Genomic DNA, 24,725 nt, shown 5'->3' on the forward strand with positions numbered 1-24,725 from the left:
GAACTGATAATATTTGGTACATAAGAAGACGCTTGAAACCATTGTTTACCATTACAAAAGACCAGTCATTCATAATGTGAATAATGAAGTGCAACATTTATTATAACTGGTAGTTGTCTCAAAGAGCTAAAGGTCAGCAACACCATAGCTTGTTGAATGAACCACTTGTGTGATTGATAATTCCTTTTGTAGTGTCTCTTTTTATCTGTCCAACTTCTTAAACTAAAAAGAGGTTTTTTTTCTACTTCCAACGTTTACAATTCCTGACAAATGTGAAAATTCGGCTAATTCATAACAGAGGTTTATAATGAAAACATGTTTCTTTTACATGATACAATATCAGCAAAACAGTATTTTGTTTCATTATTTGTGCTCGTGATAAATGCTACATTATTCTCTTTGTTGTCTCTCTGTATAAACCTTCTGTTATCACATTATTTCACAAATTTCTCCGAAAATGATGAAGTGTACACATCAGTTCCAAAAACATCAAGCTGAAGTTTGAAAGGACATGTTTAGAAACTGTTCCTTAGTTTTAATAGTTTTTAACCTGGTGCCTCTGGACACTATACTGAAGTCTTTTATACAGTATGTGAATATTTTACAGAATCTTTTGTTACAATGTATTTTTACACAACGTCAAAGTTATTTATGTATTTTTTTAATTAGCATTTTTTTTTATGCCAAATTGACATAACATGCCAAGCTGAAGCATTCAAGACTTGGTTAAAACAGCCTTTATCCTTTCAATGTTAAGGGCTTTTTTCATTCAAATACAAATATATGGATCTTATGCTCCTGGGCTTTTTGTTTCAATGCCTTTCTTCCCTCTCAGCCTCAACAATAATTAACAGAAGCTGAGATTTTAAATAAAGTCCACTAATTTCTGCATTCAACACATGACTCATAAACATCACAGCTGTCATTAATATGTTTTTCTGGAGTTATGCAGAGCGCCTCTCATCTGTCAACAAAACTACATCACTGTCACATTTCAAACTTTACAATATTGCATCAATGACCTTTAATATTTAAGGTCTCGCTATGCACGAATGTTTTTACAAATGTTTTAGCCTTTTTCTTTTTTAAATTGTATTTGTCTGTTTTTGTTTGTTTGTTTTTTGTTTTATGTTTGTGTTTTGATCTGTGAACCCTAACTACTACTGGGCTCTTTCATAAGGTGAATCATCTCTGGAAACTGTGACCAATAAATAACTGTAGTGATTTACAATACATTCCTTTTTATTTCTGCCATTCAACATAGAACACATTTAATTATCAAAATGAGAAAATGTGACATATTGGTTCATTTTTAATGTGATGGCAGCAAAACCACTTAAAACCATTACCTCAGTGAGGAGGGCAAGCTTATCGTGTACCCAGGTTCGATGTATGAAACATTCTTTTTCTGAAATGTGATTACATGCTGATGCAGCTCCATGTGTATCTATTCATTTTGTTTTCTTTGTTCTTTATAAACTTCAAGAATTTGTAGTGCACTAAAAATAATGCATTTTGGGGTCATCTTGAAAGAAAGCGCATGTAAAATGTAAATGTGAGGTCAAAGGTCAAATGAGACATGCTATTTGAATGCAAACAGTAATGTAATATTTAGAATTCCCATATATCAGTATTTCATATTCTAAGTGTTTCAGATGCAAACAAAGGCAAACGAATTTTAAGCAGTTCAAAATATAAAAGGCAATTAATGATTGTTTGACCTTATTTGACCTTGAAGAAAAGGTCAGGCGTCTAATGTAATCTTATATTTGTAACCCCCATATATCATTCTCTATATTGTCAATACAAACAATGGCAAGAAGAGATACATTTAATTAGCACTATTTGGCATTAGTATCACTTACATCTTGAGATTAATCTATTGAGCCTGAAGGAGAGGTCAGAGGTCATATTTTAAAGTACTTTTTATATGTTGAAAATACACACCACAGTTGTAAGAATCATACGGTTATAAGTGTTTTTATACATTTGTGATCAATAAATCATTAATATGACTTGGATGTTAATTGGCTGAAAACAACACAAAGGTTAAATAAAGAAGCTGTTGATAATTATTACACACTAAGCAGTACAGGTACTTTGCTGAAGTGCCAATTGCATACTGTCAGAAACATACCTGCAAACTTCTAACATCATTAGAAATGAAGAAACCACAAAAGAGACAACTAATTATATGATCAGGCAGATGCTCTGTCTGGATCATCAAAGTACAAACCCCTGGGCATAAATGTTTGGCACATCATAGGGAACTTGTTTTGATAAACAAGCTGGGTTTTTTCTTCCTTTTTTTTCTTTTTTCAATAATCAGATATATAATAAATACTTTGAAAAGGACAGCGCTGTACCTTATTTAGATGTTGAGCATAGTCCATAAGTTTTTAAATAGCGCAGAGGTCTGGGCTTTGGGAAATCCATTCCAGAAACTCAGTGGGCCTTTTTTATGGGCCTTTTCTGAATGACCACAGTTCAGTTCTACATAAGTACCATTTATCTGGATATTTCACTACTTTGCTAAGTTCTGGAAGATGACCAAAACTGTCACCGTCAGCTGAGAGGAAATTGATTGGGATGCTTGGAAACAACTGGAACCACCAAGAGTCAATCCTGCCATGGAGACTCAATCATTCCACAGTAAAGCTAAGTTTACATCACCATGAAATGAGAGGGTGTTGACCAAAAAACAAAAAATCAACGCAGCAGTCCAAATGGACAGTATGTTAATTTTTACTTATATGGATCTAACTGTACAGGAAAATATATTCTCATATGTATACGGACTTTATTTTTTATATTACTGTCATTTCACAGGGTGGACTTAAGTGAAACTAAGTTGACACCGCGTTTCTCAAACAAAAACCTGTCAGGTAATGACGTTGATCGTTTCTATGATCACAGTTATACCATAGACATGTTTGGGTATGTCTACGTACAATGGAGACATTGAAAGTAAACAAGGACACACCTATTCCAGCAGGTAACTGTCCTGACAGTTAAACCGCCATCTGACACACAAACATGCTATCAGTAAATGTCAATACCAGTATAACAAAATAAGAGCATTTGTTATGCAGAGAGAGAAATATTTTATTCTTGAAGCTCCTTTTGGCAGGGTAAACATTGGCAACTGAATAGCATTGTCAGTCAGGGATTAAGAGGTCTAGTAATTAAACGCTTTTATTAATGGATTTGAATTGAAGGTTTGCTGCTAAGAAGCTACAAAGATTTGGCAATACATGAAAAGCTGTTTCATACTATGTATTAATTTTAAATATGACAATAAACCTTGGCTGACCATGACATTCTTCCAGTGTGAAGTCAACTCTGTGTTGGTGCCTTTTGAAAACAAGCCAACATTTTAAAAGATTTGAGAATATCCCAAGTGCAGTTCTGAAAGCAGGCAGAAAGAGAGCATATTATTGATACAGAAATAGTTTTCTATACAAGACCACTGCAAAAAGTGCAGCCTTACCTAATGTCCACCTTATTGTTACTCATTTAATAATAAGATGTAAAAATCTAGTTGGCATTGCTTTCAGAACTGCACATGATTATTTGCAGTTAGCAGGTTGTTAATGCTATCCATCAAGTCTACCAGTCTGCGGTCTATGAACTAACCTCAGCTGATGACAGCTAACAATGTTAGCTCAGTGGCGAGTAGCCTTCAGTAATAGTAATAAATCACACAGTAATAGTGCATTCCGTAATGATCCACTTGGAACAATAAATCTGCTGGGCATTCTTCTTGACTTTCAAACAAAAATTTGATTGCACCAGTGCAAGACGGGACAGGCAAAAAACCAAAAAAAAAAAAACCCAAAACAAAACTCAGACAGCACAGACAAATACGATCCAGATTCTGGTTAGACAAACAGATGACGTGTCACTGGGAACGAAAGCTCTGAAGATGATTGGGTTAATTTCCAGCTTACCGTTTGCCATCCCATCAACTTGACCTACCTCACAGCAACACACAGCCTGTTTTATGTTCAGTGTGTCCTTTCCCACTGTTGCCTCATGTTTCAGAACAGAAAACAAGACATCCATACAGAGGGAACAGAGGTTTTAAAATGTACTTCTTCAGTCTTCAAGACAAATGCTGCACACTGCATTCATACTGTTTAATTTAAAAGATATGCACATATTTATATAAAAATATTTATGCACTATAGACAAAGAAGAGAAAAAAAATAGTACATTCACGTATTTGTAAAAGCGTGACAATATATCAAGTAATCCAAAGAATTCCAAATAAATTACTCACATTGTGTAACTTCACTGAATACGTTACAAATGTCATTTTGGACCATGTATTCTGTAATCTGTAGTGGAATCTAAAAGTAACCTTCCCAACACTGCCTGGTACACAACTTTTTTTAATAACTGACTGCTCAGATGGGAAAATCAAAAGAAGCTGAGTTTATAGGATTTACCCAAATTCAAAGCTGGTGGTTCAACTAGTTTAACTCCAAGGGTGTGGCAGTGTAAGATCACCACAGTCAAGGACGCTTTTGTGGTTTCATGCTTTTATTAACTCTGTGTCATTTTCTTTGTTTAACCATAGACTAATCCTTTTTATTTATTTAGTTATGTTAGACTATTGTACTGTAAACCTGTGTCTCTATGCTTGACCACTCTCTGAAATCTCTTTTATTATTTAATGGTTTTGTATTTTCTGTGTTTCATAAACTAAGACAGATCAACATCAAAACCAAACTAGACAAAAGTCCATTTATGGATATGCTTGCATATTATGACTCACGTCTCTGTCAAATTACAGGTTTTGACATTTTCAGTTTAAAATTAGGACACTGCCAAAGATGAACTGTAAGAATGGTCTCTATACACAATCAAGGGTGAAATACCACGAAATGGCAAAGACAAAATTAGTAAAAAAAAAAAAAAAGTACTGTTGATAAAATACTGTAAAATACACTATATTAACAGACGTATTCTTTCATCTGCCTTCACACACGAATGAACTTGAGTAATATCACATATTTAATCCATGGGGCTTAATATGATGTCGGCCCACCCTTTGCAGCTCTCACAGCAACTCTTCTGGGAAGCCTTTCCCACGAGGTTTAAAAGTGTTTATGATGATTCTTCCAGAAGCACATTTGTGAGGTCAGACACTGATGTTGGACAAGAAGTCCTGGTTTGCAGTCTCTGATTTAATTCATCCCAACTGTGTATTCTGTCAGGTTGTGGTGAGGACTCTGTGCATACCAGTCAAATTGTTCCACACCCATCTTGCCTATCCAAGTCTTTATGGACCTTGCTTTGTGTGCAGGAGTGCAGTCATGTTGGAACAAGAAGCACTTTGCATTGTGCTTGGTGATGTAAGGCTTGGATCCAGCCATAGAAACCCATTCCATTAAGCTCCCCACACACTGTTCTTGAGCTAAAGGTCAATATAGTTTATTTCAACTAATAAAATTAAACTATTGTCAGAACCTAAATATCTGCCTCACTGTGCCCCAGTGACTTGGCTTAGCCTTTACCAAAACGGAGCAGTTATAAAGAAATTATGTATAACTAAGACATTTTGACAACATAGCTGTCTTATGTTTGATCAAAGGAAAAAAAGTAGGCATTATTTGCACAGGTAAATGAAAGCTTTTCAAACGTTAAAATCAAGTAGGTTTATAACGTCTGAAAGGGTTATCAGTAGGTTGTTGTCCTACATGGGAGAGTACAGTAAATTAGACGTTGACATCTCTGAACATAACCACATTGTTATTGACACTAAAAACTGGTGAGTTCTTTTCCTGAAGTGCTCCATTCAGGAATGTCTGTAATGTGATGGCAGTTATTACATTCAGATGCTCGTCAGGGCAAATCAACGCAATGAAAATGATATGTTTCCTATTCTGCTAAAACATTATTACTTTTATTTTATTGGTATAGAGGCAGTTGAAGGAATTTCTTATATTAGCATCACACTATTTTAAGAAAGAATAGAGTTTTCCATTAATGCATAAGAAATGAACATAAACAAGCTTCTTTCATATGCTATTTATTTATTTTGTTGAGTTTATATAATAATATAATATAATATAAAACAGAGCACATTTATGCTCCCTCCATCACTTTTGTTATTCAGAAATATAATTCTTGCTTTTTTAAGAAATACTGTTTCAAAAAAATGTTATATTATTTTAATTTCCCCAATAAAACGGTCAGTAATTTACTGTTTTCTGTAAACTTTCACTGTTGGTATTAAAATAAAAAACAGCCTTCCATATAATACATTTGTAATGTCGTCTTTAGTCTATGTCTGATTAAACTAAGCAAAGCACAAGCTGATCTCTAACAGTTAGTCAGCCCAGGCTGCATGAGATCTGTAACAGTATTGCAGTCCATAGTGTGAAGTTTTGTTTTGAGCTACCTTAAACTTTTTTTCTCTTTTGCTGGAGTACTGATGAAATCAAACAGTAATAATAAAGCTGTGATTGAACCAAACCATGAAAACTTCTAACCAGTGTTGCTACAACTTACTCTACTTTAATTAAATAGGATCATGAGACAAATCTCTGCTTGTATCTATGAGTGATGATGTAAAACCCAACCAAAAGTCTAATTGTGTCTCCTCTACTGAGTGGGACATAAATGATGTTTCAAAGGGAGGGGAGTAAAGAAGGAGGAGCAGTGAAACAATCCTCTTTTTAACCGTTGCACTCGTTTCATTTCAGATGCATACTTAGCTGATCAGTTTTTGTGTTGTATCGAGTATCTGCCTGTATAAAGCAGCAGTTAAACTGAGGACATAATGACCACAGGCTTGCTTCTTCTGCTCCTGGTGCTTTCTGGTTCTCAGGCATCCCATTACTTTGGGACAGTGATGACCTTTACCCCTAAAGAAAGCACGGATGATGGATCTCTAAGGGTAAGGGCATAGTGCAAAAATATTGATTGCTGTTATAATGTGTTCTTTTGCAAAATTTGTATTTGTAAAAAAAAGTGAAAAAGTGCTCAGCTTTGTTTGATTTACGAAATGGGGGGAATTAACGTGATGTTGTGAATGTAAATCAACCACACATGGGAGTGTCAAAATCTGTGGGTGAACTACTGACAATGTGCGAACTTATATACAAAGAGGCCAAGTAATTCCAGATTTTACAGATCCGTCTCAGTGTGGTAGCTGAAGAAGAATCAACATATATTTTCTATTTTTTATGTAACCTTTCTATTAGAAATTGTTAGGAATTGTGCAAGCTTTGCAGGATGGGACAGCTGCTCTCTGGATAAATTTGACAGCTTAGGTAAAGACCAGAATTTATCTTGCATTCAGTTCTTCTTTGTTGTTCTTTCCACAAAATGGTCCAGTCTGCTTAAAGTTGTGAATAGAAAAAATACAGTGCTATCATTGTTGTGTAATATATGTAAGCCAAATGTAACTTTTCGCATGTGTTAGTATGCAGTGGTTTTATTGTGTGAAGTGCCATGAATTCCATGATCAGAGGGTGATCATGAAGCTGTGTGCCTTCCAATTTGTTATTACAACATAACCAGGGTATTAGCTACCCAGTGGACAACACAGTACTGTCTATTAATTTTTTAAGTTGCAACAATCTTGTTATAATATTATAAAATCATATAACAATAGCATCATCTTTTCTTTCTTTCTTTCTTTTTCTTTTTCTTTTTGTTTTTTTACAATATTACAGGTGGTCTTTGACTACAAGTTGAGCTTTCGCTCATGCACAGATGAAGACAAGTGGAAATGTGCCAGCGGTGACTGTGGTAGTGAGAGTGTGGAGCTGAACATTGTGGATGAAGAGGACAGAGAGTGGTGTCAGAGGGAAGGAGTCATGACTCGGGAGGTTTCCAGCAACTCTCTGTTTCAGCTACGGTCAGTAACACATCAAATGAAGCAGCAGATTCAACAAAATGCCACTGACCTGATTGCATTCACTCAGTGATCAAACTTGTATGTATCACTTGACTAAAACATAGTACTGCACACTGTAGATCGGTTACTCACAATAAGAATTACAGAGTTTTGACAACAGTTGTCCCCATTGGAAGAAAAAACCTTAAGTTTATATTTTTTCTGCTGTGGTGAAAGGAATTTTATCGAAGTAACAATTATGGTTAAGAGGTTAAACATCCCTCATTGTTTAAAGTCTCCAGGCTTTGGGGGCTTCTTGATCTGTAAAAATGGTCTTTCCCACATCTTAGAAATGTCTTGTACTTATACATTACTTGGATTCATGTACAAATTAGTATATTAATGTGTGTACTATGGATGAATTACCTTATAAGATTCAATTCAAATCCACAGTCTGGCTGGTGGTGACTGGATTAACAACAAAAACGGTATTAGTAACTGGAAAGCTGTAACTCAGGTGGACCTGAGGACTCGATCTGACACAGCTCAACCCAACAAATCACCTCAGACCACCATCCTGCCAGCTCTTAGGTAAAGCTATTAACTTTGTTATTTGGGCTGGTGTCCTGCACGTGTTAGACATCACCCTGGGTCAACACACCTGAATCAAATGATTAGTTCATTACCAGGCCTCTAGAAAACTTCAAAACATGTTGAGGAGGTCATTTAGCCATTTAAATCAGCTGTGTTGGATCAAGGACACATCTAAAACCTGCAGGACATCAGCCCTCAGGACCTGGAGTTCAACACCTGTGACCTAAAACATGTAACTGAAATATGGGTTCGTGAAAAATTAGATTTTTTTCTTTACATAGAATCATGATAATAATCAGGACACCATTAGCCTGTTTAGGGCTAGGATTTAATTTTATTTTTGCCAGCGTTGGTTGTTTTTTAAGCAACATAGTAATGAAGTGTGTTATTGTACCAAATTGAGTAATTACATTAGTTACTATGTTGTTATTGTGTTACAAAGGTTCTTCAGTTATCTGTGTGCCAGATAGAAAGAAAAAAAGTAAAACAAATATTTTTTTTTCTCTATCTGCTACAGTCAAAAAATGTTAGTTGGTGTGCAGCAGGAAGACAATGGTAGAGCAGTGCAATGATACAGCCATATAGTTTTTGAGTTGAGTTTTTGGGCATTACTCTTATTACATGAAACATGTGTGTGATGGTAAAATGGAAACTAGGACAGAAACTTCATTGTACTGCTATCAGAAATTTGGCTCTTTGCAATCATCTGTACAGACAGCATGCTAATGCTAAGCTAGCCAACAGCCCAGAGTGATATTAAATCTCAATGCATGCTGACCCCAGCATAGCAGAGCCTGATCTTCAACAGTTGACCAAGACAGTGATGAGCAGTCAGGCTGCACCCTCTGTTTGTATCTTTTCATGTTTCTAAAGTAGAATCACTTTGGGGATCTGGGTCCTGGTTTTTCATCTTTCCTTTGTCCTGTTGGTTTTGTGTTCATAACTAGGAACTGAAAAATAGATCCCACGTGTTTCCTTACTAGGGTAGGGATTTGTGTTATTGTTTGGGACTGTAGCCTTTAATCGGGTGAAAATGCATTTCAGAACATTTTGCAGAGCAACAAAACAAGTAAATGTAACATGTAGTGTGCTGAAATACATTCACTGGCAAGGGATTAAGTACCAATACACATTATTTTTAATAAAACCACAAGACAGTTCTACCTTTTAGGTGAGTATTTTTGACCTGTGATATCTCGGTGCCAGAGTTCCGTCAAACTGTAAGAGAGAATTCAGCCTGTTGGCCTTTGATCCTGATGAAGACGAGGTTCAATGCAGATATGGAGACACAGCAGCAGATGAGTGTAATCCTTGTACACCGCCATCTCTTCTAACCATCACACCAGTGAGTTAAAAGCATTTTCATCTGACACAAGCCAATTGTCACAAAGTTAATACGTTATTATTCTTCTGAGATCTAAATCATTATTTAATCTAATTAAATAATGAATAACTCTACATCACAATAAAATACAGTAATAACTCACATATATCTGAAAGGTTACTCCCCCAAATATAGATTTGGGGTCATTGCTGCAACCTCTGTGGGTTAGAACAAACTTTATTGAGTTTTGACTCGTAGTCATGCCACTTTCCAATTTCTGACAATTTCAAAGATGTCCTAAAAATGGCCATAGCAAAACTATTTCAAAATGGCTTCTTCTTAAAAAAAACCCCCAACAAATTCAGCTATATAAACATATAACTGGTTTCTCTCCGTGTTTCCTTCTCCTGTAGTCTTGCAAACTGACCTTTCATTCTGCGAGTAGGAGTGATGAAGGTGCATATGCAATACAGCTGGAGATGGAGGACTTCCCCAAGCAGACCATCTTTCTCCATCAAAGTGATGATGTGGAGACAACAAGGACTCCCAGTGATGCTCTCAGCAAAATACCAATCAGATTTAGTCTAATAGGTAGGACCATTTCACAGTCCTTCAGAGTCCTGGATGAAAACTCCTACAGATGCAGTTGTCTAGATCTGTGGATCATCTCATTCTTCTGCAATCATCTGACATCATTACAGTAATCAAATGCTTACTCTGTAGGTCTTTGATTTGCATTTCTGCACTACTTATGACTCTTGACTCAAGTGCTTTGCATTTGGGTGCACAACAACCAGCTAACACAGCAATACATGACCCACACAAAGTTCCAACATTGTTACATTTGAAGCACATACAGCTACATTTACAGCTAGTTGGCTATATTTTTGTTGTTGAAATCATTTTCACAATCATATCTCATTTGAAATCCTAGCAATTGTGATAGCTTGCCAAATTAAGTCACTAACTGATATGATCTTAACTTAATATGCCACATTTTTGTTTTGTTCCAGTGGACCCGCCTGTGCCATCCTGTTCAGAGGGAGCCTACCTGCCAAAGTTTCTGCCTCCAACTCCCGTCAGTGGGGCTCAACTGTTGGCCTATATTAATGAAACATTGAATATTACCATTATGGCAGAGGCAACCAACACCATGTGAGTTAAAGAGAAAGACACAAAACATTGGCATATGTAAAGAATATTTTTGTTTCAAATTTTCTCCTAGAGTGTGTGTGAGCATAATATAGAACCTTTTTTTTAAACATCTCTGACTCTTTTCAGTGTTTTTCATTTTCATTGCGCAAAGCAAAGTCAGTAACGCTGCCATATATGATTCATTGCTTGTTTAGGATATACATTACTTTCCAAAAAATTGTGTTTATAAAAACTATATGAAAAACATAACTTTAAGAAAGAATTCGTTCATGAACATTTGTCTTGATTTACAATATACTTTTAGTAAATATAATGCACATATCGAAGTACATCCCTGTCTAGTCACATTTGAGGAAAAATTGTAAAATTGATGTCTAGATCTACTGAAGATAGATAAATAAATTGCAAACATTAAGTTATTAAATACATTTTAACAACAATAAGAATTATAGTTAAAAAACAAACAAACAAACCAACAAACAAAAAATTGCATTTCTCACTGGATCTCTGTAAAGTTGTACATGAAGTGGTGGCAACATCCAATCCATCACCTGTAATAGTTTGAGGTGAACAGGGCATGTATTCAAATATGGTACGACCATTTTGTGCCATAAAAACATTTTAGAAATCCAGAACAAACAACATTAATTTCAACATGCAGAATAATTATTGAACTATATAATACATGAGTTTAATCAAATTACTACTCTTAGTTTTGATGCTATGACCACAAGAGTGGGAGTAGGTCGGGGTGAAAAACCCAATTTCCTAAATTCTGGAGGGACACTGAACTCTGACAAACTTTAGGTCATTATTGGTTGGCCAGATGCAATAATGTCAGTATCAGCCACACAACCTGATCTTTGCTCATTAGCTGGGACAAAATCCATGTGGTTCTACAACCTCACAGTGAGTCATGGGAAGGCCAATTTTGATGTCCATCTAGGTTACCAAATATACATTTAATTTACCCAAGAAAGGGCAAGTTGGGATATAACTTGATCTGGATCACCCTACACTACCCATGCAATGTCACCTATGTTGCATTGCTACATAGAAGCCCTACATGATGGCCTTGACAGTGTAAGACATTTTTTATTTGATTTTTGTTTGCAATGTAGAATGTTTTGAATTGCAGGTCAAAAATAAATAAATAGATGTGTTTGAAAAAATCAGATGCAAGAACGGGAAAATTATTTAGCAGAGGCATTGATGGAGAGCTGTCTTTGCTTGCTCGTTTCCTCTTTGAACATATTGTTTAAGATATATTTCTTTTTGTAAAATGATACAATAAAAGGAACGGTAATGAAACAGTCTGCAGTAAATTCTGATGTTTGCACTCTGATTTACCCGTATATGCCAAATCTCTATTTTGTGTGTTTTTGTAAGGGTTTTGAAGCTTTTGTTCAGTGGACCACACACCGCTGTGAAACATGTTGTATCACATGGAGAATTCATCCTGACCTGGACACCATCTGACAGTGAAGATGAAGAAAACCATCCCATCTGCTTCGTAGTCCAGGCAGAGTTAAAGTCAGATGGTTTAAACATTTTCGCACCACCATTTTTATGAATATATGTTGTACTGTTTCATTTTTTAATTACTTTTTTTGGATTTCTTCTCTCAGTACAGCCAAGTATCACTCTGAGCTACGCTGTGTGATTGTGAGCATTCAAATTAGTGAGTAAACTTCAAAAATGTACATTTCCTTCAATGATTTCTGTAACTGTTTATTTTAACATATTTGTGTATTATATTTTCAGGACCAATCACCACTCCTCTGCCAACAACTGTTCTGCCTTCAACCACCCCAGAACAAACAACCACTCTTCTGTTCAGTACGTGAAATATAGAGGAGCTGATGCAGATCATGAATATTGCCAAAGGCCTGTATCATGATGGCAGTTCAAACTCTTATTATTAGCTATTAATTATAACCAGTGGCACAAAGACGGTTAACAATTGTACTTCCTGTCATATTGGGTTTTTTTGCAACAGAATACATGAGATTCTTTTAGATGTTTGATGTGTTGAAGTAAAATCTCATGTTTGATGTTTGGATTTACCACATCTTTCACTACATCTCTCTGTTATTTAATAGTAAATGAAACAGAAGATCAGGAGAAGGTGCTATATGAGTCCACAGGATCAGGTAAATATGATTATTTTTCATAGCTTGAAAGTGTGTAGCTGTCATGGAAATATTGTTTGAGCTTAAAAGCAGCTTAAAGATTGTTGGCTTTTATGTTTATCCTTCTTCTACATACAGGTGACGACAGCATGGGTGCTGGCAAAGTTGTTGGTATTGTGTTTGGTGTTGGAGCCGTCGCAGCCATTGTTGGCGTTGCCTTGTGGGCTTTGAATCGAAGTTCTCCTGTGCTCTGTGAGTCACAACATTTGCTACTTTTCCAAACTTTTTAAAAGGATTTTCTGATGATACACATTATTTAAGGCTGTGGTTCACCTGTCTTTTTGGTTTGTTTTTGAATTTTACAGAAAAAAGTTGGAGCTTTGGATGAAGATGGGAAAAACAAACCTGTAGAATCTGGATATCACTGGTCTTCTAGCTACTTTCAGCTGCTCGCTTCTTGTGTCCCAATCCAATTTCTACAAATGTAAATGTTATATAATGCAGATCTGCATTTTACTGTCAAAGCCTCACATAAATGGTCAATGAACTGTTTTGAGGCTTTGGCTCCATCTGTTGGTGAAATGATGGCATTAATGTACAAGGTTGTTCATTAAAGCTGCAGGCAGACTCCCCCAGATGCTGGTGACTCTGTTTTATCAGAGAAAAATTTAAATACTGGCAAAAGGAAATATCTACAGAGACAATATGTGAAAGTAAAACGTCATGCATCAGAGCTAAAAACCTCAAAAAATATGAAAATATTCAACCAATATGGTACAAAATGTAGTGTTGCAAGAGGGCGGGTATTTCTCACCACTGAGGTTTTTTCGTTAGTCGATCTTCGCTGAGGACATTTTTATGTTGGACATTCTAAACCATAATCCTAATCCCAAATTGGATCACAGTTGTTAAAAAAATAAACAATAAAAAAATCTTTTATTTACGATAGAAGATACCAGCTCTCCCTCCACTCACCCCCAATTGATTGCAGCAATGGGCAGCCCTCCCAGAGCCTGGTTCTGCTGGAGGTTTCTTCCTGTTAAAAACATGTTTTTCTTTCCACTTTCACCAAGTGCTTGCTCATAAGGGGTCATCTGATTGTTGGGGTTTCTCTGTATTATTGTAGGGTCTCTACCTTACACACCTTGAGGCACCTGTTCTTGTGATGCTGTATAAATAAAAATGAATTGAACTGAACAGAATACCAGATCATATTAGATGCTTGAAATGAGGAAATGTACCATTTCATGTTGGCCTTAACAAGATCTTTCTATTTCCTGTGTGAACTTCTTTGTCATTTTTTGGATTTGTTATCTGTATCTCTTTAAAAAAAATACACAGATAATTTTGGAATTATTTAATTCACTGTCATCATTAATTCTTCCTGACAAATTGTCTATCATTAACTTTTCTGGGCAGTTCAGACTCTTTATAAGTCATATATATGCTCAAAAAAATTAAACGGATACTTTGAAATGATTACTTTGGTTTAAGAGCCTCATTTCCTATAGCTCAAGAAACATTTTGCTCACTGATGTATTCTTTGGATACTTTGGTGCAGCTGTCATTGGCTACGTTCACACTGCAGGTCTAAATGCTCAATTCCGATTTTTTGATCAAATCCGATTTTTTTGTCTGCTTGTTCACACTACACATAAAATGCGACATCAAACGCGCTCTAGTGTGAACGCTCAAAGCGGCCCGCATGCGCAAAAGAAGATGTCACACACAACTCGCTCTGTTTAGACCCAGACCAAACAATATTGTTTGACTGATGGCCCTTAATATAAAGACTTCGGACTTTATGTTTCCAAATTTTTGCTTTAAGTTATTTTGTTATTTACATAATAATGTAGATAACCTATTAATGATCCTTTTTGCTGTTTTAGAGGAGCAGTGCTTCAAAGGATAGTTGCAGATTTCTGTCAGAATCTGCAGAAAATACAGTAAAAATAAAATGTTCACATTTCTCCAACGTGGTCTTCCCAACAGTTTCACCGGATGGCAAGAAATCGTTCGCGATGTCCTATCGGGCGCTTCTCCGGCGCTGATAATTGGCGTCTGTCTTGTGTCAGTGACGTAAAAGACGGATTTAATGCGACTTGACCGTTCACACAGCAGTCGCTTTCTAAAACATCGGATATGTATCGGATTCAGGACCACATACGAAAGTGACCCAGATCGGATTTGAAAATATCTGATTTGTGCCGTTCACACTGTCATACCATGATCGGATATGGGTCACATAGGGTCAAAAAAATCGGATTTGATGCGCTTTCGCCTTATGGCAACATTGATGTCTGTCGGTATCCTAACACTCACAGTAGTCCCTGTTGAACTGTTATCAACAGGAGCTTTTCATTTATTAACTCCTTGACTGCATTTTATGACAATGACCTTTGAACCTATCTTATTGGTTTCCTTATTTATTCAGTGTTCAGTGCACCAAACCTTTTCCACCAGAGAGGGAATTTCTGTGCACATTTTAACTCATTCTCTGATTCTCATTTCATAGTGTTGCCTTTAGTGACACTGAGTTTGACACATCTGTGGTAGATTATACACTGACAATGTTAATATTTGGGTTCTTCAACTAAAAACTACCTCAGTACTGAGGTCAGCATGTACCGATCAGACCAGATATTTATCAACTGGTTATTTTCACTGCCTGGCAACATGAGAGCAAGTTTGTACATGATCATACATGGACATGTCAGTATGTGTCTGCTCACAATGGAGACACTGTAAGTATGATAAATAAAGACACACCTATGCCAACAGCTAAAGGTTCTAGCATTTATATCAAAGCCAAACATGCAGGAATGCTACCAGCAAGTTGTACCATAAGTATCAATTATATGAGGGATTGTTCTGCAGATAGAGCAGCATTTTTTATTCTTGGAGCTCTTTGGAGCAGAGCAAACGTTTTCTAGTTAACATACAATTGGATAGTTTTGTCTGTCATTTTCCAGTCTAGGGACTCCCCTCCCCCCTCAGAGGTCTGCAGTTAAAAGGCTAAAAAGTATCCTAAGTAAAGCAGTCTAAGTTCATCATACTATGTTTTAATGTAGGTGACTATAAAAGTGATGACTAGAGAACTAAAGTTATTTCCATTGGTCCTCATTTCATACAATGTGAAGCCAATTCTGTTCTGGTGCCTTTTGAAGACCAACCCACATTTTAACAAATTCCAGAGCTAAATATTACAAAGCATGTCTTCCAGATGTTGGAGAAATTTAAATAGGAAAGAGATCGTGGCAGACAGAATATGTGGGCAGATGTGAGTCACTGCTGAAATTCTTGTGCCAGGTCCTCCAATAGCCACTGACATCTGTGGCTCCAGTTTGGTGTCCAGCATTTCCTTGGTACTAAAATGTTGCAGCTGTTTTTGAAAAAGGGAAAAGCTTGTTTCCCCCAACTTAAACATTTGAAAAACATTAGGCCAACGCAGTTAAGTCAATTTCCTGCTGCTTTTCAATTTTGTTTTGTTTTGCACCATCTTTGGGAAAATGATGCCTACTGGCTCCTTTTTTTCTGGTGTTAAGTTGGACATTTATCATGGGAGTCTGTGCAAGGAACTTAAGATCTCATTACCTTTCAAAGGGTTGCTTTATAGAACTAGTTTGGTGACCACTTACAGTCAGCTGGCAGCTTCAAAATCCACCATATCACCTGTACAATCACCTCACAATGGAAAACATTACACACTCAATCTTTGTCAGCTACACTTAATTGTAGTCTGATGTGCTGCTGAGCCATTATTGGCACTTTAGTGATGACTTTATTTTCCATTCCCAGAGGTTCCCACTGGGTTGCACCACTGCCAAAGGAGAGCCTAACTGTGACAGAGCAGTGGCTGAGACAAAACTGCATCATTTTAGACCTAGGCAAGTGAGAATGGCCTGAAAATCCAGAATCCATTATCTGCATACAAATGAAATGGAATGTCCTACATAAAGATAGAAAAAGTACTTTAGGACCTATAAGTAATGTGTAGTTGCTGTTTAACATAGTAGTTCACACTGAATCAGACTGCATGATTTAAGAGTAAATCTGCACATAATCACAGCACTATTGTGGGAATAATTAAAGCTTGTAAAAGTGGGTGAGTCAGCTTCCTGCAGTGCCAGAATGTTTGGATGGTGGTAGCAGTTGGCACACCCTTCTGCTTCCTTCTCACGCTCATGAATGGCAGAAGCCACATATCATATTTCCACTGCTACTTTGTCAAAAACAAGAGAGTGGGAGAGAAAGACATGTGGACTTTAAAGGTGGAGCTCCTCAATACAAAATCAGATTGATTAGAGCAAAAAGTTAGTTAACTCTAAGTAAACAGGATCAAGAGAAAAGTCATGCTTGTACGATGAAGCCTTGACTGAACAGACAGCCTCCGTTTGTCTGCTCTCAGTTTACAATATAACTGTGTTATAGTTGTAAAGGGAGGAGACATAAGTAGGAGGAGTACTGGGAGAAAAACACGTTGTTTGTTTCATTTCAGAGCCATACATCACTGGGTCAAGGACTTTATTTTACTCTATTTTAAACTTTATTTTAGGGCTGCACAGTTTGACTGATCGCAACTATGGATATAAACATGCTGCTCCTTTTTCTACTGCTGCTGCTCTTTGGTTCTCAGGCTAACCATTTCTTTGGGACAGTGATGACTTTTACCCCCAAAGACAAGACACATAATGGCTCCCTCACGGTAGGTGTACCTATAACATTAATGCCTGGACTCTTTATTTTAGTCTGAAACAGGGGCTCAGATTTTTACTTATTACTTAAGGGGGATTGAATTAAAGGCAAGCACTTCTCTGCTGTGCACAACACAGTGTGAACCCACAGTGCAATCCTTACTGCACTCTCTAAGCCAAGGATTTGATATGTTGTTGGCATTGCTGTTGTTAATTATTATTCACTGACATTTCAAAAGGCTCCTAAAAGCACTGACTTTATTTGAACAGTGCATGGCCTCTTTATAATATCACAACAGGTGTTATTGTTACAATATTACAGGTGGTCTTTCACTACAAGTTGAGCTTTCGCTCATGCACCGATCAAGACACGTGGAGCTGTGTCAGCGGTGACTGTGGTAGTGAGAGTGTGGAGCTGAGCATTGTGGATGAGGAGGACAAAGAGTGGTGTCAGAGGGAAGGAGTCATGACTCGGGAGGTTTCCAGCAATGCTGTGTTTCAGCTACGGTCAGTAACACATCAGATAAAAAAAGAAATGTTTAATCCTCTCAGGTCTAAATTATCATAGACGATAACTCCAAACCAGCCCCTAATCCTAACTTGAGGCAATCAGATTATGTAACAGAGCTACTGTCATCTCCTCCCACATTTACATTGGGCTGCAGGTAGCACTGCATATTTGATTTTGATTTAATGCCAGATGTCCTGCCAGACACAACACAAAAGGGATTTCTATGTTCTCCCTAGTCTTGGCAATCAGGGTAAGAATTCTAGTTAACACACATTAAAAACCAAAAACAACAATTAACAATGCATCAAATGTCACGTACCTCCTTGCACGTTTGTCCAAAACACACATGCATCACACCTTAATAGAGTATATAAACCCTTTTTCATATACAGTGTAGTCTTACCTGAAACATGATCATACGTCAATGCCTGCTATTTGTCAAAAATCTATTTACATACATCAATTTGTGTTTACAAGATTTCTGAAAACTTGTACTTTAACCTTGAACTCCTACATCACCTAATTCTCATGTTCACAACATTAAGTGTCCATCAGGTTCCCACCCCCCCTGGCGGGTTAATAACAATACCCCATCAGAATTTCTTGTATGGATGTATACTAATTAGTATATGTTGTACAAGGTCTTAGTATAAGTTGAGTACTATAGAAAATAAACAAATTACCTTCTGTGAAACCCCAAAGATTAGATGGCGGTGACTGGATTCAAAACAAAAACAAGGTGAAGAAATGGAGAGCTCTGACTAACGTGGACCTGAGGACTCGTCTCGACACATATCAGCCAAACAAATCACCTCAGACCACCATCCTGCCAGCCCTGCGGTAAGCCTCTTTATTGTTTTTATTGTCATAAACTGGCTGTAATGAAGGGCAGGAAAGGACTCAAATGCAGACTCATAGGCAGGACGTTAACCCAAAAACACAGTTTTATTTGCTGAGTGGAATAAATAATACAAAACTAAACAGGGAAATTTCAGGAATACTAAACTAACGAAGAAACACATGGAGAAGCACACAGCCACGACAGATGAGGGAGAACGCAACACTGGACAGAGGGAAACAGAGGGCTTAAATACACAGTAAAATCATGAAGCAACAGAAAACACATGGGGATCACAGCTGAGACGAATTATACACAACGAGACTGGGAAAACAAAACTAAACACACTGAACAAGGAACGCAAGACTTTCACAATAAACCAGGAAACAAAGGAACACAAGATTGACAAATGAGCTTGACAGAGGAGTGGAGGAGAGGGGACGAGAGGAGACATGACGGGCTGGGGAAACATGGATAAACATGGACACGAAGAAAGACATAGAGGAGAAAGACACAACAGGGAGCCTAATCATCAAAGACTTAAACAAGGAACATGAGAAACTCAAAACAAGCTAAGACTACTAATGAACAAGAACATAAACCCTAATACAAAATATCACCAAAAGTAAGAAACTCAAAATGCTGGGTCACAAGGACCCAGAAGCATGACCATGATTTCAGTATTTGCAACTTTCTTGGGACATGATCGTCTCTTATGTGTTTGCACTGTGGTAAGGCAAAAAAAAAAAAAAGAATATATCATGTATCTGTCACTTGTCTAGAGGTGGGGTACTCTGTGGAAAGGTTGTCATTCCATCACCGAGTGAACACAGAGAGACAGACAAACGTTTGCATTCACATTCACACAAATAGCTCATTAATAAATGACATTTAACCTAACCTGCATGTCTTTGGACTGTGGGAGGAAGAGAACCTTCACAGGCACAAGGAGTATACGTAAACTCTGCTCAGAAAGTATGGAAATAAAATATGACTTGCATGATTTTTTTTTTTTCACATAAAACCAAGTCAGTAGCATACAATGGGACACCAGCAAAACATTAAGGCTACTTAATTTTAAAGGCTCTTTTCACCTTTCAACCACACATTTTGGCATTACAGCTTTGCTGTTACAGGATTTTCCATCTTCCAATATTTTTAAAATATGTGGAGATATCAGAGCTCTATCCTGATCTATAACCCTTAAAGTGTATCCAGTGACATGGTGAATGTTAACTGGGTTAAATGGGTGATTCTTGACAGTCCTTAAATGTATTTTATTTTTTTGTTTTTGCTTGGAGGAAGCCTTATTGAAACTGCAGTTGTTAAAAACCAAAGATACACTGATGATTTTTGGGAGAGTTTTGTATTTACTGTACTACATGTGATTTCTGTGTGCCAGAGTCCCTTCAAACTGTCAAAGAGTCTTCAGCTTGTCGGCCTTTGACCCTGATGGAGACAAGGTTAAATGCAGATTTGGAGACATAGACGCAGATGAGTGTAATCCTTGCACACCACCGTCTGTTCTGACCATCTCACAAGTGAGTTTCAATCGCTGTCACATACACTTACAGAATGATACTACAGTAAAAACTAGTCACAGAAACAGAGAAATGTTGTAAATGATTAATTTTTAGCTCTTCTAGCTGAAGGAGTGCTGGTGGTAAGCGCTGATAAAATGCCTTTCTTTCATCCATCCGTTTCTCTGTCCACAATTCACAAAAATTTCTGCTCCTCAAACTCAAACACAGTGCCCACTTTTAACGAGTCTTCACCAAACTTGTGCAGGCTTGCACATTGTCATTTAATCCTGTCAGCAGGCAAGATGAAGGTTCATACGCAGTACAGCTGGAAATGGAGGACTTCCCAAAAAAGACTGTCATCATCAGTGATTATGGTGTGCAGACAAACATCACTCCCAGCGAGGCTCTCAGCAAAATACCAATCAGATTTGCTCTGATGGGTAGGTTTTTTTTCTTTTGCAAAGCTTTTTACCATTGGAGGATCCTGTTTATTCAAAGTAAAATCAGCACAGGGATGTTACACTCCATAGCGCTGCAAGGAAGAGGAACTCACTTAAATTTACTTTCTTTTACGGCTGCTCCCTTTATGGGTTGCCACAGCAGATCATCTTCCTGCATCTCACCCTACACCAGCATCCTCCTCTGTCACACCAACCCTCTGCATGTCCTCCTTCACCACATCCATCAATCTTCTCTGTGGTCTACCTCTTTTCCCCTTACCTGACAGCTCTAGCTTCAACATGTATTGCCCAATATGTCCTGTATCCCTCCTCTGCACATGTGCAAATCAACTCTGACTTTCTGTCAGTTTTGGGATCAGTCCAGTGCAATATAATGCCAGTTTTGACCAGAAACATAATGTTGCTGTTTCAAATATGTCTGCTGGAACCTTACATATCAAACCAGTGTCTCAATTTAGCAACCAAAATTTGATAAACGTCATATCAAGGTTAAATTGCTTGCTACACTACTTTACTAGCTATCTACTGTAATGACCTAAAAATCTTTTTCCAGTGGACCCTCCTGCACCATCCTGCTCAGAGGGAGTTTACCTGCCCAGGTTTCTACCTCCAACCCCAGCCAATGGGGCTCGCATGTATACTAATGACACAGTGAACATTACCATTGTGGCAGAGGCCACCAATGCCACGTGAGTAAATACAGAACATATATGAGTACCATGTTTACCTTACAAAGAAATACAATTTTTCCACCATTACACGTGTGTTTTTTAAAAGTTTAGTTGTCAGATCCCTCTACTTAATACATAGGTGAAGCGCCCAAGACGTTAAATCCGAAGAATCAATTAAACAAGCAACAAGTGCTCTCAGAGAGTGTAACTCCCCCAAAACTGAAGGGCTGTACTAAAACTTTAATGCTTTATGATGTTTTTATTGCAATATGATGATGTTACCCTGTTATTGAGTCATTGCAACATCCAATTGAAAAAAATGAAAAGATATGGTTTCTTGAAATTGGACCTTTGACCTTGAGTGCTGACAATGAAGGTCAAGGTCAAATGCTTAGCCGACCTTGGTTCTCATGTCCCTAGAATACTGTTGTGAAGTTTGAAGAAAATAAATTAACATTACATTACAAAATTGTGGGTAATATAAAGTTTGTTTGTTTGTTTTTTACTGATTTGACTGATTTTACTGATAGTGTTACCTTGACCCAGTTTTGACCAAAATTAAATCAGCTGTTTTTGGTATCTACCATCACACAAAACTGGAAAATTATATCTTCAAAACTGTGGATGCTAGACTTCTAACAAACAATTAAATACTCCCTTCCTTCGAGGGCAGAATAACGGCAGAATAAATATAGTACTACCTTATATTGTTGTTTTTGGGTTATTGGTGTTTAGGGTTTATCTTGGTCTTTTTATTTCTATATGTGATACTTTGCAGCATCAATCTCTCCTTTGTGTGTGTGTTTTTAAGGGTTTTAAAGCTTTTGTTCAGTGGACCGCACAGTGTTGTAAAACACACTGAATCACATGGAGAATTTATCCTGACTTGGACGCCATCTGAGAATCAAGATGGAGAAGATCATCCCATCTGCTTCTTAGTCCAGGCAGAGAAAGAGTCAGTGTGGGATTTGGATCCATTAATAATAATAAGTGAAAAGCACATCATGCAGTAAATACACGGAGACTGGAATATTTGAAATTGATGTTTTTGTACTATTTCAGTTGCTCATCAGTATGCTTTGGATTTATTTTCTCAGTACAGCCAAATATCAGTCTGAGCTACGGTGTGTGATTGTGAGCTATCGCACAGGTGAGCACACTCACATTATGTTTTTCCCTTCATTGCTTTTTAGGATCAATTATTTTTACATGTTTATTATCATGATTTCAGAACCAGTCATCACAACATCTATGCCAACAACCGTTCTGCCTTCAACTACTCCAGCGAGCACAACTACTGGTGCGTCAAACACAGAAGAGCATTAATATTGTGTCAAAGGGCTGCATCATTGATGTCTGGTTATTGTAGCCCGTTATTACCATTAGTGGCGTTCAGTTATCCAATGCATTTTTTGTGTAATTCTACTAGGAGTGATGAAAACAAAGATGTTTGTTGTGCCCAACAAGACAGAGCCATTCAGCCATCACTATACCTGCAAAATAATGCATGTTTTTCTCCTTGGTGGTGGTGCAGGACTAGAATGAATCTGAATGTGGCCATTTTTCCACCATGTCGATATGTTTGTCTTTAACAGTAACCGAAACAGAAACACTAAGCATAACAACTGTGGTGGCAGATGAATCCAAAGCATCAGGTAACTATGAATACTTTTAATGGGTTGAAAATGTGCAGCCAGGGTATAAAATGAATGAATAAAATGAACTTGATTACTTCAGCTACTCTCCTTCTGCCTTGCATAATTGCAGGTGATGACAGCAGTCGTGCTGGCAAAATTGCTGGCGCTGTGTGTGGGGCTGTAGGTGTTGCAGCAATCGTTGGCATTGTGGTGTGGGTGGTGAGGGGAAGTCCACACGCGTTCTGTGAGTCAAAAGTTCTCCTGTTTCTTAACTTTAACTTTTATTTTGGCTTAAAAAACATCAGTGTAAAGTCAGTGGTTAAACAGTATTTTTTCTTTATTTTTACAGATAAAGTAGTCTAATGGAAGAAGAAAGAGATTAAGGAAAAACAAAACTGGATATAAAATCTAGAGAACTTGGGAAAAGGATATCACAAACGTTGTTACAGCACATTTCTACAGATGTATATACTTTATAATATAGATGCATATCTTTTACTGATGAAGAATCACACCATCATGTCACTCTCCAGTGTGCTGATATTAGTCTTTGGCTCTATCTGGTGGTGGCATGATGGCATGACATAAATGTACAGAGTTGTAAATAAAAGCTACAGACAGCAGCCTTTAGATGTGTGTATTTCATCATTTAACATCTTACAAACTTAAATGTAAACATACAAATGAGGAAGGTTTAATATCTACAGAGAAAATGGTTGGAAGTAAGGCACTGAGGTTTGAAGGCTGAAAAGAAAAAAGAAAAGTTCTTATATGGCACCTTTCTGCTACAACTGAGCACTAAAAGCACTTTAGTTCTGTTGTTTTCTTGTGTATTGTTTAAGTTTTATGATCTGGATGGTGAAGGAAAGTCAGGGCTGTTAGGGCTGACAAACACATTAAGCTCTTTTAACCCCGTGAGGTGGAAATCAGTGCTGGTGATAACACTAAACCTAACATGACCATAATCTCATCATTTAGACAAACACAAAACAGCTATTATCTTTTTTTTAAAATGTAAATAGTGTTTGAATGCATGTCACTTTAGATTTTTTTGAGTGCATACAACCTTTAGGGGTTTGCTCATCTGCCTTCACATGCATACAAACTACAGTGACATCCCATTCTTTAGTCATAGGGTTTAATATGATGTCTACCCACCCTTTGCAGCTATAACAGCTTCAACTCTTCTGGGAAGGCTTTCTACAAAGTTTAGGAATGTACGAATTTTTGATCATTATTCCAGAAGTGGATTTGTGAGATCAGAAACTGATGTTGGATAAGAAGGCCTGGTTCAGTTAATTCTAATTCATCTCAAAGAGGTTTTCTAAGAGGC

The 24,725-nt window shown here is 37.2% G+C and overlaps 2 protein-coding genes across 3 annotated transcripts; both read left to right on the forward strand.

The window, feature by feature from the left end:
* Positions 1 to 6,739: 6,739 nt before the first annotated feature.
* LOC120439288 lies at positions 6,740 to 14,518 on the forward strand. The gene is made up of 12 exons (XM_039610100.1): positions 6,740 to 6,907; positions 7,689 to 7,873; positions 8,306 to 8,443; positions 9,653 to 9,791; positions 10,184 to 10,361; positions 10,784 to 10,925; positions 12,315 to 12,458; positions 12,554 to 12,606; positions 12,690 to 12,764; positions 13,028 to 13,078; positions 13,196 to 13,309; positions 13,423 to 14,518. Coding segments are annotated over exons 1-12 (1,338 nt in total). The 5' UTR covers positions 6,740 to 6,790; the 3' UTR covers positions 13,425 to 14,518.
* A 2,789-nt stretch (positions 14,519 to 17,307) lies between these two features.
* LOC116332342 lies at positions 17,308 to 24,022 on the forward strand. Of its 2 annotated transcripts, XM_039606718.1 has the most exons (12): positions 17,308 to 17,762; positions 18,074 to 18,258; positions 18,965 to 19,102; positions 20,503 to 20,641; positions 20,889 to 21,063; positions 21,638 to 21,773; positions 22,567 to 22,710; positions 22,853 to 22,905; positions 22,987 to 23,055; positions 23,351 to 23,410; positions 23,523 to 23,636; positions 23,742 to 24,022. In XM_039606718.1, exons 1-12 carry the CDS (start codon positions 17,640 to 17,642, stop codon positions 23,753 to 23,755), a joined length of 1,350 nt encoding a protein of 449 aa, XP_039462652.1. In that variant the 5' UTR covers positions 17,308 to 17,639; the 3' UTR covers positions 23,756 to 24,022. The 2 variants fall into 2 exon arrangements, with proteins under 2 accessions (XP_039462652.1, XP_039462659.1); XM_039606725.1 differs by lacking the exon at positions 17,308 to 17,762 and having other exon boundaries at positions 18,103 to 18,258; positions 18,970 to 19,102.
* The last annotated feature ends 703 nt before the right edge of the window (positions 24,023 to 24,725 follow it).

The sequence above is a fragment of the Oreochromis aureus genome, linkage group 3 (assembly GCF_013358895.1).
Source record: "Oreochromis aureus strain Israel breed Guangdong linkage group 3, ZZ_aureus, whole genome shotgun sequence".
Lineage (NCBI taxonomy): Eukaryota > Metazoa > Chordata > Actinopteri > Cichliformes > Cichlidae > Oreochromis > Oreochromis aureus.

Excerpts from the sequence above, each read along its gene's own strand:
- LOC116332342 (XM_039606718.1), top strand. The coding sequence starts at position 17,640 with ATGGATATAAACATGCTGCTCCTTTTTCTACTGCTGCTGCTCTTTGGT. Across the intron at positions 23,056-23,350 it reads TCCAGCGAGCACAACTACTG|TAACCGAAACAGAAACACTA; the intron begins GTGCGTCAAACA and ends TGTCTTTAACAG. Across the intron at positions 23,411-23,522 it reads AGATGAATCCAAAGCATCAG|GTGATGACAGCAGTCGTGCT; the intron begins GTAACTATGAAT and ends GCATAATTGCAG.
- LOC120439288 (XM_039610100.1), top strand. The coding sequence starts at position 6,791 with ATGACCACAGGCTTGCTTCTTCTGCTCCTGGTGCTTTCTGGTTCTCAG. Across the intron at positions 6,908-7,688 it reads CGGATGATGGATCTCTAAGG|GTGGTCTTTGACTACAAGTT; the intron begins GTAAGGGCATAG and ends ACAATATTACAG. Across the intron at positions 13,079-13,195 it reads ATATGAGTCCACAGGATCAG|GTGACGACAGCATGGGTGCT; the intron begins GTAAATATGATT and ends TTCTACATACAG.